At 38.6% G+C, this 16,248-nt stretch overlaps 2 protein-coding genes across 2 annotated transcripts in view; both read right to left on the reverse strand.

Moving 5' to 3' along the window:
• rin2a (Ras and Rab interactor 2a) overlaps positions 1-9,432 on the reverse strand; it is a 39,519-nt gene extending 30,087 nt beyond the window's left edge. Inside the window, exon 1 of the mRNA XM_072678139.1 lies at positions 9,167-9,432. The gene's annotated coding sequence lies outside the window, so the exon portion shown is untranslated. The remainder of the gene's footprint in view (positions 1-9,166) is intronic.
• A 2,199-nt stretch (positions 9,433-11,631) lies between these two features.
• Positions 11,632-15,497, reverse strand: LOC140554150 (uncharacterized). The gene is made up of 4 exons (XM_072676981.1): positions 15,039-15,497; positions 12,828-13,045; positions 12,281-12,440; positions 11,632-12,170 (listed from the first exon to the last, which is right to left on the reverse strand). The coding sequence occupies exons 1-4, from the start codon at positions 15,355-15,357 to the stop codon at positions 11,998-12,000; spliced, it is 870 nt and encodes a 289-aa protein (XP_072533082.1). The 5' UTR covers positions 15,358-15,497; the 3' UTR covers positions 11,632-11,997.
• Positions 15,498-16,248: the final 751 nt, after the last annotated feature.

The raw sequence follows: 16,248 nt of genomic DNA on the forward strand, positions 1-16,248 counted from the left end.
AAGGCATTTCAAAGCTGACTGAACTGGTATGCAATAAGGCGTAGAAAATATTCTCCACTGCTGACACGAATGATCGTGGCACCAAGCAAAACAAATGAGTGTGCGGTAATACTGCCCAGTCTGATGGACAAGTAACTTCATTAATTAGGATGTGAAAGGCATCAGTGGAACAAGTTCTCAGGAAAGCATGGGCAGATCAGGAATTGAGACTAGCATGAGACAAAAATTTCTGCATACCTCATATTTCACCTAATGACCAAATGAGTTTAATCACAGGTTGAATCCTAACAGTGGTAAAGACTCTGTTGTAAAAAAAAAAAAAGTACCTTCAACTCATTTTCTACAGTTCCTCTGCATGCTGTGCTCAGGTGGCCCAAGAGAAAACAAGAAACTTAAATTCTCTCTTCACCAAAGCCAAATCAGGCCCTCTTCCAAAGTGGATAACGTCTGGGACTTTTTTGGGGATTTTTTTTTCTACTGTGGGTTTGGCATCACTTCACCAAGTGAACACAGCTGAACGTCCCTGCCCATCTCTCTGGACGAACACCCATTCAAGCTCTGAACACAGTATAATATCCCTCTGGCCATACTTTTATGTAATAGTAATTATTACACAAACATATATACACACACACACACACACTAATATATATATATATATATATATATATATATATATATATATATATATATATATATATATATATATATATATATAATAGTCAACCCAGTAGTCATCTCACTTAAAACACTTCTCTCAAACCACATCCAGTTCCTCTTTAAGGTGGCACAGACAAGACTTCACTCTGTCTGGAATGGCTCAAGCGTTCACCTATACAGTGGAGTTTTAGTCATCTTTACAGCTCACAGTAAGTCACAGTGCACTGTAAACTAGATCAATAAGTCTGTGCCCCCTTCATCACAGATGCTTGCAGAGAACACAGGTAGATCACTAAATGCTGCCCCCTCTATCACGCTCTCATTCGTCTTTCAACCCTTGACCTACAAAGATGATCCTTTAATCCTTTAAAGATGTATACATTCTTTAAATGCACCCAGAGGATTCAAGGAGAAAGTTGTTGTAGTGAGCAATCCAGTCCTGTTGTACAGTTTCTCAACCTCACCTGTTTGTTTGTATTGGACGCTAAAAGTTAAAGTAAATGATTGATGTGCTTGTATGTTAATAAAAGCATGATAATGTGAAAGGTAAGTTGATATTAGGAGAGAGGGTCTGATGATTAGCCTGGTCATCAACCATCTCTTTAGTTTCGCACATTAAGAGACAGGTTGTTGGTTCCCACCATGGTCATGTCATCAGCAAACGTGATGTCATTTGAACTTTGCAGCCCAGTCATGAGTCAGTAGAGTAATAATAGTAAAACTAGTCTAGCAGCAAGGTAAAATGGAGTACAACTGGTTTTTTTTCCCACTCAGAACAACGTGCATATGGCTGTTAAACTGACTCAGGAACTGACTCAGATATCTGAAGCAACAGTAAACTATCATTTGCCGTCCACATGCGTAAGCAGGTTTGTTTGACTTCGACAAGAGTAGGAAAGCAGTGCTTATTGCTTTTCCAGTAAATCAGCGGTTGTGCACTCTCTGGGGCTGCCTCTAAAAGATTGCTGCAATCAGATTTTTGCCCTCTTAGTTTTAGAGTTCTTAAGTATTTCAGGGCATGCTAGGCAAGAAATCTAATCATATTCTGCACATTTTGGTGGGCTCTTGACTGTACTGTGTCTGTCAGTTCTGCTGGCTTCTGATATCCACCGCACTTATTTAATGAGGCAATGTTAAAGGTCTTTACTCTGCTTTAACCACGAGTCACATCCAATTATACTTTGCACACAGCAGTAGCTTAATGGAGTCGGAATACGGCCAGACTGAGCACAGGTGGCTTGTCAGTAAATTTTGCTCACACATTCAATTCAAAATCAGCATTAGATAAGAAAAGCCATGACATGTTCCTGTTCTGATGTTGAACTGCACTTAACCCAATTTTACTGTCTTTGTAATGAAGCATGTAAATGGTCAGTGTTTGGGAAGTATATTCAATATCCAAGATCATACCTGAAACATACTAAAGAATACTTAATGTGCTGTAATTTTATCACAGTAAGAATAAATACTGTTATATGTATACACACATTCACAATAAGTACAATATGCTGTACACACCACCTGCACATGTTCACAGATTCAGTATGACTCAGCCTTTACACCTGACACTTCTAGCCTAATAAAGAACGTTCTAACTGACACAACATGTAATTTGGGCTACTTAAAACACAGAAAATCTTTTTTTTTTTTTTTTCCAGTTGAATGCATAAGTAGCATGTGCTCTCTACCTCTTCATATCCTGTACTTCACCTTCAAAAAACTGATAACATTCCTGGCAAAAGCCCTTTCCCCTTGTGGCTTCTGATAAAGTGACTCAAAAACAAACAAACCAGTTTATCAGAAGCTATGATCACACATTGTCATTATGTTTTTTTTTTCCCAAATCCAATTCCCAGGAGACACTAAGTGCATGGTTACTTGCAATTAGATCAGATAGGATCTTTCTCTAGCATCTTTACGTTGGATGCTATATGATGCTACATTTTCATTTTTGCATCTACCTAACACACTTTCTGTGTGCAGCAAGTATGATACCACTTGGCAGTTTTTTATGGTTTATGTCATGGCACATAACCATATTGTGAGTACTGTCTGAAGTTGCTGAAACATGGCTCTGCATAGCGCACGACGGTGCCTCTAGACTGGATGCGTTAGCCTGGCTCGGATACGTTGATGGGCTCTGGACGTGATGGTCAGCTGACCAATACAGTTGGGTTCTGACTTTTCAGATGGCACATTACTGAACTTGTTGTGGTATAACTGTATATATCTAACAGCTCCTAGCAAGCCTTTTTAAAGAGAACAGAATTTTGTGTTAAGATATTAAGTTTGGAAAACTTATTTTATTGAGCCTTAAGCTAATTAAGCTAAAATGTCCCATTTTTCATCAAAATGACTGTGCTCTACAGTTTAAAGAACTCTACAGTTTAAAGAACCAACTCATTTGTTTAGGAATACAATAATATTACCTGAATACCAACAGTCCCCAGTTCCTGCAGTAACGTAGGTGTTGCCATACTGGCCAAAAGTCATGTGACCAAAAAAATAACCTGCAAAACTACACACACCTACATAAAAATCACTGAAAAGACTGGGAAGTTACCACATCACATACATTATGACCTACAGATGACCTACAGTAAACTGAGTCAACCAGTATTCACCACACCAAGTAGAACATATAGAAAATCGCTGTTTATTGAAACCATTAGTCATGTGACATATGAAATCAGACAAAAACACTCTTCAACAGCTTAAGTAACACCAAGGAGTTAACACTCTTATGAGTGCATTACATACCCAGCAGGCACAAATCGGTACTGTTTGGTAGACATAAAAAGACAAAGAAAACAAAGATGGAGAAACACAAGCAGGAGAACACACAACAAATAGTCCTCATCTAAATTCTCATAAACAAACAGGGTGAGGCACAGTGGGGAAGAAACATGGCTATAAAACACAGATTTGGGCTAATGAAATCTGGCACCATGAGTGTCCTCTCATTAGGATCCTGCTGTTATACTTTCTACCTCACAGCTTTCCAACAAAAGTAGCTCTAAATGTAAGCTACTGATCAAACAAGAAGATACCATCAATTAACATAAAGGCCCACCATGAATAAATGTTTCATTTTAGAGACCTGGAAGTTCTTGCACATTGTGTAAAAAATGTAAAAACAACTAATCAGTCAGTTCTTGGTTCCTCTGATGGCTTTTGGTCAGTTTCTGATCTTTCCCTACGTAAAGAGAGAGAAAAGAGAGCTTTCTAAATGACATTAACAGACAAGGCAGCAAAAGTGGCGAGAAGGAGTGAAAAAAAACACAAGCTTGAAATAGCTTCAACTGCCCACAGTCTGCTGCAGAAGCCCTGACCACCAAACCTTCTAAATACTTAAGGATAGAGTCTCAAACAAGTTTGCAAATGTAGTGTAATTCCAGGCCTTTCCACACAAGTAAACACATCCCTCTCAAAACTGTCACACACAGGCCATATGACCACATGTGATGCCCATGACTTATGAAGGCAAGACCATAAGCACTTGCATGGGCAGAGTTAAAACTAAAAAAGAATGCATAATAAAATGTGAGCGTTTGTGTGTTGGAGAAAGAGAGTGAAAAAGAGAAACTCCAGGCCAAAACTCCACAGGATGTGGGCAGCTCCACCCCATCCAGTCTTTCCCAGGCACGGCTCCAACCAATCAAAATCCAGGTCAGGGAACTATTCACATATTACATGTACTGGCAAATTCCAGATTCATATGGTTGCCTCCAGCAACGACATGCCATGTTTACTAGAACATTTCAGCACGGTTTTACTTATGTGTCTATGTGTCCCTCTGTACTTCACACACCTGCACGAGCAACACCAAGGGGGAACAATGACCAACACTCTGCTGGGAAGCGAGTGAGCCTAGTCTGCAAGAAACATCACAATAGAGTGAAAACTCCATAGATACTCCTATCTGTGTATGGGTCATGATGGGTCATGATACTTTCTATATCAAATATATAAATATAGCAAATATGAAATACTGGTCAAATCTAATGACCTGTCTGATGGCACCTTGTCAAGCAGTTATCTTCAGATTCTGATACCATTCTGATATCACTAGGAATGCACACATATGGGAATTGTATAGATGATGCTTGATCTTCACCTGAATTAGCACTAAGGGGAAATGGAACACTTATTTGAGGAGGGTTACAAATGCAGAAAATGAATAAAACCCTTATATACAAACATCAAAACATCTGCCAAATCTAAACATCTGTCTAATATGATTTATATTTTAAGCAAATACTGTACATTGCAGTTTGCTATCTGTCAAAACCACTAAAGCTTAGTCCATACTGACATGCAATACCACTAACCAATTTCTGTTAAATAACCACCCCAGCATTATGTTCTCAAGCTGGATCTGCTGTTGAGCCTTTCCACTGTTGCCTCATTCCTCAGCTGACTAAAGCCATTCCAGTATTGTGTGAACTTGGGGTTCTCATTTTACCAACAATGAGGGTAACAATGTTGCTACAAGACTACAACTGACAGTTTGCATTGCATCTTAAGAGCCTGGCATTACCGACTGAATAACTAAATACAGGACTAAGTGTAATGGTTCCAACATGAAAAAAAGTCTCTCTGTAATCTGTTTTTACTTATTTGTACCAGACTGCTCTCTTTGGATTGTCTGTTTTTTTAGCTTTGGTTTGAAAGATTTCTAAGAGTGCAGAGAGCTTTTGTCATTTCCCTCAATCCCAGAGAGAATCAGCACAGGGTGTGGGAGTACTACTGCGGCCCAAAGAGCGATGCATTAATACAGAGGAAACCACACAGATTAGGGGAGGGGGAGCCGGCTTCCTATGTCAGTCCTTTAAGAATGAATCATTCTAGTGATTTAACACGTCTAATCTGTTATCTCTACTAGCATAGACATGCTGAAGTATAACTGCATTGAGTCCTTCATTTTTAAGGGGTTGAGACTGGCATTCATGGATGTACACTCAGTGCACTGTTCAGCAGTGCACTTTTACTTGTTCTACTCTGCTGATTATTAGTGTTAGCTAGATCATTTCTTCTCAATGTACATTATATAAAGTAGAAAAAACTGACGGACATTCAGTTCCCAGCCAGACACAGAAGGTGGCACTAGTACTGAGGAATACAGAGTTAGCTGCAAAGCTGTGCGACCATGCAATTACATATATGCCAACAGATCCAACAGAGCAATGGTGAAATGGTAAAAATGTGCTGTATTTAGGAATGTGCTGCCAAATGTAATCCACTATGGAATGGACTGAGTTTATGTTTTTACTCTTTTTCCAGCTTCTAAAAGCAGTAGAGCTGATGTAGTGCAGAACCCAGCGAGAGAAAGAAAAGCACCAGATTCACCAATATCAAACAGCAGCGAGGAGAAGAACAGTCACACAGTCATATCAGAATAGTATGACCACCTAATAGTGGGAATAACCACCATGGCTCAGATGACACTGGTGAGATGTCATGGCATGGACTGCATTATGTGACAGAGGGTATTCATCATAGAGATTACCTGGTCCACAGTAGCGCGTCGATTGCTCTGTACCACTCTGGCATCAACGGCCTGTGTGGCACCACAGTTAAGTCGGCTCTAGAACATCCTACAAAGTTATCGGTTTCCAAGATGCTACCACCCTTCACCCATTGTCATTTCAGAATATTATGACCACATAAACATATATCAAATGTAAAGATTTCCATAGGGTTACAAGTGCAGAAAAAGGGAAAAAAACAACAAAAACAAACAGATCATTATCGGTTTGAAATCTTACAGAAAACATCTGCCGAGACCACCATCATTGTGCATCTCTAACACTTAACTCTCTTTAAGGATACCAGTACTTGATCAATCTAAATCTCATTTGACACTCACTGAAGTTTAGTACAAATTCACATACACACAGATGAATCAGCAGACTGACGTTAGATACTCAATATTCTCACAATATTGCATAATCTACTAACAAAACCAGCTGGGAGACAGGAAGAGTGTGATGCACTACATGAACATGCTGGTTGTTTACAAACATCGATGTTGAAACAATGCATCAGAGGTAAGAGAACCTCCATTCTCTCTGCATTGTAACACTGCCATGTTCTTTATCACAACAGCATAGAGTATTTAAAGACATTTTTCACCATACACAATATTTATTGTGATGCATTTAATCATAGACTAAATACATCAGTAGCAACAGATTCTTAACAACTACTATTCAGATCCTCTCCTGTACTGAGTACAGTAATTATTCAACATCTGCTGCACTTCATCTGAATAAAACTAGTCTAAATACACAGTTCGTAATGAAACGTGCAGTTGATCAGTGTTTATTATGCTTAGAAAAGCATATTGTGCATCACAATAACAAAATCATATCACTATCCAATAAAACAGTCACATTGACCAGCTCTACAACAGCTCTAACGTCTCCATCACATTTCTTTCACTCCGGAAAACACATTTGTGCCCTTTCAAATGACTAAACACAGCGTTATATCAGTCAACACAACTGCAACATGAATGTTGACAATGTTCATGAATAACCGGTCAATGAAAAGCCTACACAAATGGACTGTTGTATAACACAGTGACACATAAGCAATCCATTTCCCTGTGTAAGAGTGTGGCTTAGTACCAAAAAAGTTGCGGTTTGGCCAGATTTGACAGGACACTATGCTGACACAGGGTTTAACCATTTTACATGGCAGTTCTCCACAACTCTGCATAAAAACAACTGGGGAATTTGTTTCTCAATATAAATCACAGCTCTTGAATGACATCTTTAATCAGAAATTAAACAACCAGAAATTAGGGTTAAGGATTAAGAACACAACTAATCTAAACCCTCTGAAAAGACTTATACAGCCAAATACAGCTATAATCTTTAGCCATGTCCAGGTAGGCTGAACAGTAAAGTATGCAACCTCTTCTAAGTCTGTCAGAGACATCGAGACTCAGCACACTGAATTTAAGGCTGACAAATTGCAATGGCCTCCTAGGACTTACACAACCTATCACCTTTCTACTTCCTTTGTTAGCATGAGAGACTCCTTACACAACACGGTCAACCGGCTATGATTAATACAGACAGGATGTCCAAGACCTACGTGCATCATGTCAGACAGATCCTTAAAAATGAAGGTGCTTCAAATGTTTTGTTGTTGTTGTTTTTGGAGCGATGTCTTACAAGAACCACTTCTGATTCTATTAAGAAATATCAAGTTTATTAGACCTGGGTGTTGAGAACTTTAAAAAGGTTCTTCCTCATTCACACATCGCTATTACAAGCAGAAGTGGCTCTACTATGGCATCGCTCATAGAACACCTTTATTTGGATTATAGGACTGTGAAGTGCACATGGATATTACTAATAAAGACAACAATTTTACCCCCCCAAATTATTATGCAAGGTTTGCATAAAATCTCAGTTATGTTGCAGAGACTAATCCTCTTAACGGATTTCAGAAGCACAGGTGGAGAAGTGGTGGGCAAAACAACACTGACTGTTGTTGTTGTTTTAGTGGCTGGATAGTGGCAGTCTCTCTCTGGACATGTTGTATATGTCAGGCTCAGTCGAAACTGGTGTATGAAACATATTTAGAAAGCGGGTTTCAGGAGAGCTGTGGTAAGATGTCTGAAAACAGTACAGTAAAAAAATTAAATGCGAGCCTATGGTCTAGCGAACAATATGAAAACAATACCCTGAGTGTGAGTCATCCCAACCTGTGCTGGTTTTAACTCCACCCTGACTCAGACACTCACAATCCCATCATTTAGAGAAGAGTTCACAAACTGGTCATCGGTAACATGAGAAGTCCAGCTTCTATTCACCATATAGAAGACAAAAAAGCCCCAGTGTTTTTACTGGGGTGTATTTACACAGGTAGCGAAAAAAAGGCAAAGTGAAAGTCCAGTTTTTTAGGATATGTCCACGGTTTGGTCAACTTGCTTACAAAGAACATCATAAATTCAAGTACTGAAGTTGCCCTCCTGTCTGCACGACTGCCTGTACTTTCAGGCACACTGACACTGCCCCTTTGTGTCCCAACACTGACTGCCTGGCAATTAGTTAGCCAGCTTGATCAGCGTGAGAGTCTCTGGAAAAAGCTAACAGGTGCTCGTTCAGGACTGGGGTAAAGAAAACAGCCCCTTTTGTTAGATAATGAACTCCTGAATCCAGTCATTCGTTAGGCAATAACATCCAAACTGGAGTAAAACTCCTGATATGACCTACTCGGCGTTTTAGTTGAGTTAGCTAGCTATAGCACTAGTGTACATACACAACCAGCCTGGCTGAACACATCCTGAGCCCACTGTATTGTATTGTAACCCAAACACAGCAACAGCGTCCAGCTAGGACCTCTATAACTATAGCTAACTACTGCAAAAGACAATGGTCCACCTAAATGTAGCTTTTAACCTCGAACTGTAGCTAGCTAGCTTTTAAAAACATTAACACATGGACATGTAGCGAGCTTTCCAGAAGCACTGTGAAGGTTTGGAGCTCACCTCGGCGGCGACGGCTGGGGGGAGGACTTGAGCTCCGGTTTCTCACGAAGCTGTTACACGTTCACAACACAGTCGTCCATCGGCAAAAGACACAGCTGTTAGTTTGTGTTACTTCTGGAGTTTGTTCCATTCCTGGGCGAAGAGCTGCTCTTCTGCACTGGAGGAAAGGGGGTGTTGTTGTTGGTTCGGGGTTCGCAGTAAACTCTCAGTGCTCACTTCTCTGGGACTCTCGCTCGCGCTCTCTCTCTCTCCCCCCTCAGCTCGACGGTGCATGCGACCTCTCCCGGCAAAAACAAACCAGGAGAACAAAAGTAAATCTGCCCGCAGCTTCAGGTCACGTGTTTCTGCTGGAATGTCTTGGACGGGATGGCCTTTGTTAGTCGGACAAACCAATTTAGCTTAAAGCTACACAAGCTGAACAACAGTGCGCTGACCGGGTCGCTATAATGTGCTTCACATTTGAAACGGACAGCCTGAGAGTGTTTTTCTGCCCCGTATGTAGCTAATTATTGCAGGTTGTGTCACTATATATATATATATATATATATATATATATATATATATATATATATATATACATAACACTGTTTATATTCTAAGGGATAGAGTTATATAGTAGAGAAGTAGAGTTATAGTAGAGAAGTATGTAAACTGTATGTATATATATATATATATATATATATATATATATATATATATATATATATATATATATATAACAATGTTTATATTCTAAGGGATATAGTTATATAGTAGAGAAGTAGAGTTATAGTAGAGAAGTATGTAAACTATATATATATATATATATATATATATATATATATATATATATATATATTCATTCACAATTTGCATACTTCTCCAACTATATCCCTTAGAATATAAACAGGCTGTCTCTTTGTCACTGTGCCTTTAATACCAACATCGTCACTTTCTTCATTTTCCGTTTTTTTATATTGTCAAGTCAGTCAGTCAAATTTATTTGTATAGCGATTTTTACAACTGTTGTTGTCACAAAGCAACTTTACATAATTAGTAATTAGTAAAATCCAGAAAAAAAGAAATAACATAAGAAGACATGAATGATCCAAGACCCCCAGTGAGCAAGCCAATGGCGACAGTGGCAAGAAAAAACTCACTAGGAAAAACTCAAGAAAAAAACCTTGGGAGGAACCAAGACTCACAAGGGGGACCCATCCTCCTCTGGTCAGAACTATTTAGAAATTATTGATAAAAGTTACCAAACCATCTTTACTGTTGAACTGTTCTGATCATAATCATAATATAATAATCATAGTGTAGTATAACTTAATGTAGTCATGGCAGTGATGGTGAGAGTAATGACAGTAATGATAGTTAATAGGTGTGATATTAATAGTGGCAGATAGTTATAGTCCATTTAGGTTTTAACATGGTCATTAGACAGGTAGCAGTGGTAGGAGGGTGTGCCGCTGGTCTGGCATGGGTGGTGGTCTGACACAGGACCATTACAAATACTGCAACATTTTTTTCAGGCAAAGTTTTTTTTCCTATAGAGTTGTCATTTTGGAGATGATGCGTGACAGCGACGATATCATACCTCCTTTATAGTGAATGGGTGGGCCTATACTGCTACTAGGCAAATGTTGTATATTCTTGGTTTGGATTTTACTGCATCAAGTGTAAATATATTTCAAATATATGAGAAGATTTTAGCATGGTTCTACGTAAGCCATTTAGTGAGGTATTACACAAATAACAAGATTATTGTTATTATAAAATTAAAAAAACATAAAATGTTTGTTGGGATGCAAAATGTCCTTGCAGCAGTTGATGAAGCCACAAAGCCTTCTTCAAGAAGACTCATGGCCTTCGGAGAAAAATCAGCCCCAGCTCACAGATTCGCCACCATAATTTATGGTAGTAGTGAATGTGTTTCTACACATTTGTTTTTGTATTGTTTTGTTTGGTTGTTTTTTTTGTTTGTTTGTTTTTTTTGCTGGATTTGACCAGATATACTTCAGGTGTTTATTTTTGTGGCTTGGCATCAGAAAAGGTCTTCTTTAGCAAGCCCTTCAAGTAGTTTGTTTGTAAGAAGTGGCGTCTAATAATAGTCATGGAGAATTGGTGAACCCAGGACGTAAACAATGGTCTAAATGTATTCCTTGAAGGAAGTTTTGCTTCTCAAACCTCCTCCACACTGTGCCAAAGGGCAAAATACACTTGTGTCCTACAGCTCCAGTTATCTGGAACTTCCTCATTACTGCCACAATAGTGGAAATGTGTATTTTCAGTTGCATTTACTAGTTATTTATAGCCGTACCTTTCAATTTATAAAGGACAGTTTAGTTATTTCCCTGCTTGAACTTGGTTCTGTTATGCAGCAGGTTTAGTAGGTATGTCTGAGCGGGCACATCCCCATACTGTGCTGGAAGTGAAGAACACTGATTCCTACAGGCGATAATCATTGTGATTTTCTCTTTTTTTTGAGAAATAAAATGTTTATTTGAAAAAAAAGGTTTACTACATTAGGATTTATGTTTTTTTACATAATTATACAACACTGAAATGAAGATCAAACTGAACAGCACAAATCAGGGTTACCAGCACTGTCTGCTCACCAAAGAGACTCCCATTCATGAACTCCTGGACATGCTAAGATGTACCTCAAGATATGTACAATTTCTGATATATATTACAGTCATAGCTAGAAACATTTATCCAAAAGATCAGACAAGGCTTCATTAAAAAAATCATGTTGAAATGCACAAAAAGAACAGACTGGTTTTGATGCTTTTAAATGCAAGGAGTTGAAATAAGATATTGAAGAATTTGATGCAGTGATGACGTGATCACCCCTCCGTATCAGGATACTTGGTGCACATGAATTCAACCGGAGGTTTGTAATGCTGTCTCCGACCACTGCCGCCTTGTCTGTATGGTGCAAACCGTAGCCATTTCTTTACTACATCTGCAAACTGATGATGTGTGGCCTCCTTTCCTACAGGGGTCCTCTTTAAAGCACCTGTAGAACATAAAGCAATCAGATTTAATGTGAATAGGATCTCCAGCTGTATTAGTAATATAGGGCTTCATAGTGGGGATGTTCAATAACTGACTTTCAGTATAACTTACGGAACAAAACTCCTTGCAGTCTGGTGTTTCTGAAGCTCCTTTTTTGTCCCCTGCCAACCCAGTTCAGCTCGGAACCTACGGCAAAAGACAAAACCGCCTGCATCAGACGCCTGACCGCATCGTCCACCGTTGCACCGCCCATTCGGGAGAGGTGAAACACCTGCAGATTTGAAATAAAGGAGAATGCTCAATTAGGAAGTAAGGAACAAATTGTGAACAGAAAACCACCTTAATAAATGTAAGATCAGCTGCTACTGATTGGAAAAACTCTGGGCAGACTCTTGAAGTTGCAAAGCCAGTAGAAAACCAGCTAGCTAACATCAGTGCTAAGCTAGATGGCACATTTTATGTAGTTTTCAGGATACATCACCAGGATACAAGGGGATTTCCTACCCTGTCCAGAGTGTTCCATTAACATTCATAAACATCTATCTCAGTAGTGTTATTGTTATTATTATTATGGTCACTAAATGTTCTATTAAATGTCTTTATTATTGCTCATAGCAACCTCTTAAGCATGCAAAATGACTTGTGTATGAGATATTACCATCCTCTTTTGTGCTCCAGGATCCTCCAAATGCTTCTCTGTATCATCAAGCTGTCCCATCGTCCGTACTGGTAGATCTATATCAAGAGCTTCAACCTCTTCTTCCCACACCTGTCCTTGAACCCTGGCCTGCAAGTCTTTCAGCACAGCCCACTGCCTCTGCTGCTCTTCCTTAATCTCAAGCAGGAGTGATATGATTTTTCTTTGGGCTGCAGTTTCTGATTTTGTAGAATGGGGAATATTGGCAAACAGGAATGATTAATAACATAACTGCTGCACGATACTGATTTATGAATAACAATAACAGCAATTACAATGTTGTTCTGATTAGGCCCTTAGAAAAACATATATTTCTAATGCATACCTCTGAGATGACATATCGTTGCTGTCATGCAATGATCTTGTGACTCCATTTTTGCAATTAAAAAACACACACTTTTTAACAGAATGTGAATCTGGCTGATTTATATTGCATATTATATTACATAAATGTCACAAACAACCAATAGAAATATTCCATCCAAATGACTTGGAGTAAGATTTTAATGAAAGTCAATGAGAAGATTGGTTTCTGCAAGACACCCAGCAAGCACAGTTACGTTGTGACAACACTGAGACAACCTATTGTTTTGTCTCCTAGATTCTTTTTACGTTGTTACAACATTGAAATGTGATTCCTCAGAAAGTTGTGACAATGTTAGCTGACAATATTTTAGGAGGTTGTGACAATGTATAGTGACAACTACAAAAAGTAAGTAGAGAAGAACGAGAGGATTACTCCAGGACCCCATGGAAGTTGAATCTTGTCCAAACAGGGCTCATGTAGTGAATTCTAATTCTAATTCACCAGTGGTGGCTAAATGTTATTTGAACACAGCTAGTTAAGATACAGATACCCTATCGATAGCGGCACAGATACTGGCAAATACACACAGTCTCGGTATCTGTAATAGAAAGCACCATGAAGCTTACTGATGCCCTGAAAGCAAAAGTTGAGCTTAAGTTTAGTACCTTTTTACATATAGACGTAAATTAGAAAGTGAGATTGGTGCAGAAGCACTTTTTGTTTTTAAACCGGTTATTTTTCACTGCTCTGAAATGTGAATTTTAAACACCAATTAAAAAGCTATCTGCATTGTGGCAATTTTAATTTTTCCATGGCTCTGCGTCAGACCAGCTGCCTGCGTCAGACCAGCTGCCACCTACCAATCCGATCATCAGATCCCCCACCCACCACCACCCATACCAGACCAGCGGCACACCCTCCTACCACTGCTACCTGTTTAATGACCATGTTAAAACCTAAATGGACTATAACTATCTGTCACTATTAATATCACCACTATTAACTATCTGTTGTATCTGGTTTGGTAATTTTTATCAATAATGTTTAAATAGTTCAGACCAGAGGAGGATGGGTCGGGTCCCCCTTGTGAGTCTTGGTTCCTCCCAAGGTTTCTTCCTCCAGCTCTGAGGGAGTTTTTCCTCGGCACTGTTGCCATTGGCTTGCTCACTGGGGGTCTTTGATCCTTCATGTCTTACATTATTTCTTCTTTGTCTCTGTCTTTTATTAATTACTAATTATGTAAAGCTGCTTTGTGACGACAACAGTTGAAAAAAGCGCTATACAAATAAATCTGACTTGAAACCTGTGTGCCATTACTCAACCAGTAAATGCTGTTCTTTCAAGCTTATTAAAAAAGTTCAAGTGGAACACTATAAATATCAGGATTTTTAGCCATCTATCGAGTATTTAAGCCAGAGTTGGTATTGGTATCGGCACTCAAATGGCAAATGGCAGTCAAATGGCAGATACTTGCAAAAAAAAAAGAAAAAGAAAAAATATATATATTGGTGCATCCCTACTATTAGCAATTCTGCTAGCTAACTGTTTAGCTATAAACAAATATAATATTGTATATATTATATTATATTGTAAAAAAAAAAATATATATATATATATATATTTGTTTTTTTTAATTGTGAAATATTTTATAAATAACGTTTTAAGTTATGCCCTTATAATTAAACTTTGTTATTAATATAAAGTATCATTCTTGTATTTTTTTGTTTGTTTGTTAATTACAGTACTCTGCAAGTGTGTTACTAATAAAAGTACATATTTAACACATGTCAAGCTCCTCAGCCCTGAGGAAAGTTCTTCAGTGAACTTCTGCACCAGACTGATCAGATCACACAGTCACTGCCTACCTGATGATGGGGAGGAGGATGATGGTGATGATGATGATGTGTTCGGCATCAACTTTTCCCCCACTATCCCTGTGCCGTAAGACTCCGAGAGCGGATCCACGCTGAAGTTGACATCAGTCCTCCGAGGCGCGTCCTCCCCCGGTTCATGAATGTCCTCTCTTCTGGATCTGTCATCAGTCGAATGGTTCATTTCTTCAGAGACAGCCGAAAGCCGCTGCTGAAGCGTCTCCAGTGCCATGTCTGCCATGTGTTTGTTCACCAGACCCTCCACTCGTCGCTGTATTGCCCAATTTGAACCATTCCCGTTGTTTGGTTCCATGGGTTACGCAAGCTAGCGAACTTGCAGCCAGCAGAGGCTATTTTATAAGAAAACCCGGTCCTGGAAACTGTTGAAGATCTCCCATAAGAAAGACTTGCGAGAGAAACAGGCGGAAGTGGTTATCCAACTGTCCCCAGCTAGCAGGCGTTATCACGTTACCGCAACGTCACAGCAATGTTGGCAGAACATTGGGAGTTCTCCATGAACTACAATTCCCATAAGCATTAAGGGCAGCCGCAAAACACTGTGAATAAGAAGCCTGCGGACAAACACTGTTATATCATTTCAAATCTGAACGAGGTAGCTATATTATTATAAGGTAAATGTATTTAATATATTTCTTTGTTTCAACCAGTAGACTTTTATATTAGATACTATCCAGTGATTTCCAGAGTTTTTGAAGGTGATTTAAATAATAAATGGCATGTATCATTTTCTAGTTTCTAGAGTAAAGGAGTGAAAAGAAATATTTATATAAAGAATGTTTCCATAAATTATGAAGAAAAAAAGGGAAAAGATGGCCTTGTTTATTCTTCATGGATAGCTTATGGATGTACCTTTTAGAGGGGACATTTCTTTGCAATTAAATAAATGCATTAACCAACAGTTAACTACTATTGCTATTAACACAAGACTTAGGGATGCTAATATAACAGTAAACTAAAAGGAAAGATAAAATTCTTACAGATTTGTATTATTATTATTACAACTACTAGTAGTAATATTAGTAGGAGGAGTATTTTATGTATATATGTACATGTAAGCGGTATGATATGATAATTGGTGGATAGTGGTATGTAATTGGTCACAAAATAACTTTAGTGGTGAAAGAAAAATTTTTTTTATGCCTTTTATTTTTTTTATTTATTTACAGTTATTGTGGAGCCTTTG

This window comes from Salminus brasiliensis, chromosome 4 (genome assembly GCF_030463535.1).
Source record: "Salminus brasiliensis chromosome 4, fSalBra1.hap2, whole genome shotgun sequence".
NCBI classification, from domain to species: Eukaryota; Metazoa; Chordata; class Actinopteri; order Characiformes; family Bryconidae; genus Salminus; species Salminus brasiliensis.

Coding starts and splice junctions, on each gene's coding strand:
- LOC140554150 (XM_072676981.1), bottom strand. CDS start 15,357: ATGGAACCAAACAACGGGAATGGTTCAAATTGGGCAATACAGCGACGA. Junction 13,046..15,038: donor ATCCTCCTCCCCATCATCAG/GTAGGCAGTGAC, acceptor CTACAAAATCAG/AAACTGCAGCCCAAAGAAAA. Junction 12,441..12,827: donor CTGGAGCACAAAAGAGGATG/GTAATATCTCAT, acceptor TCAAATCTGCAG/GTGTTTCACCTCTCCCGAAT.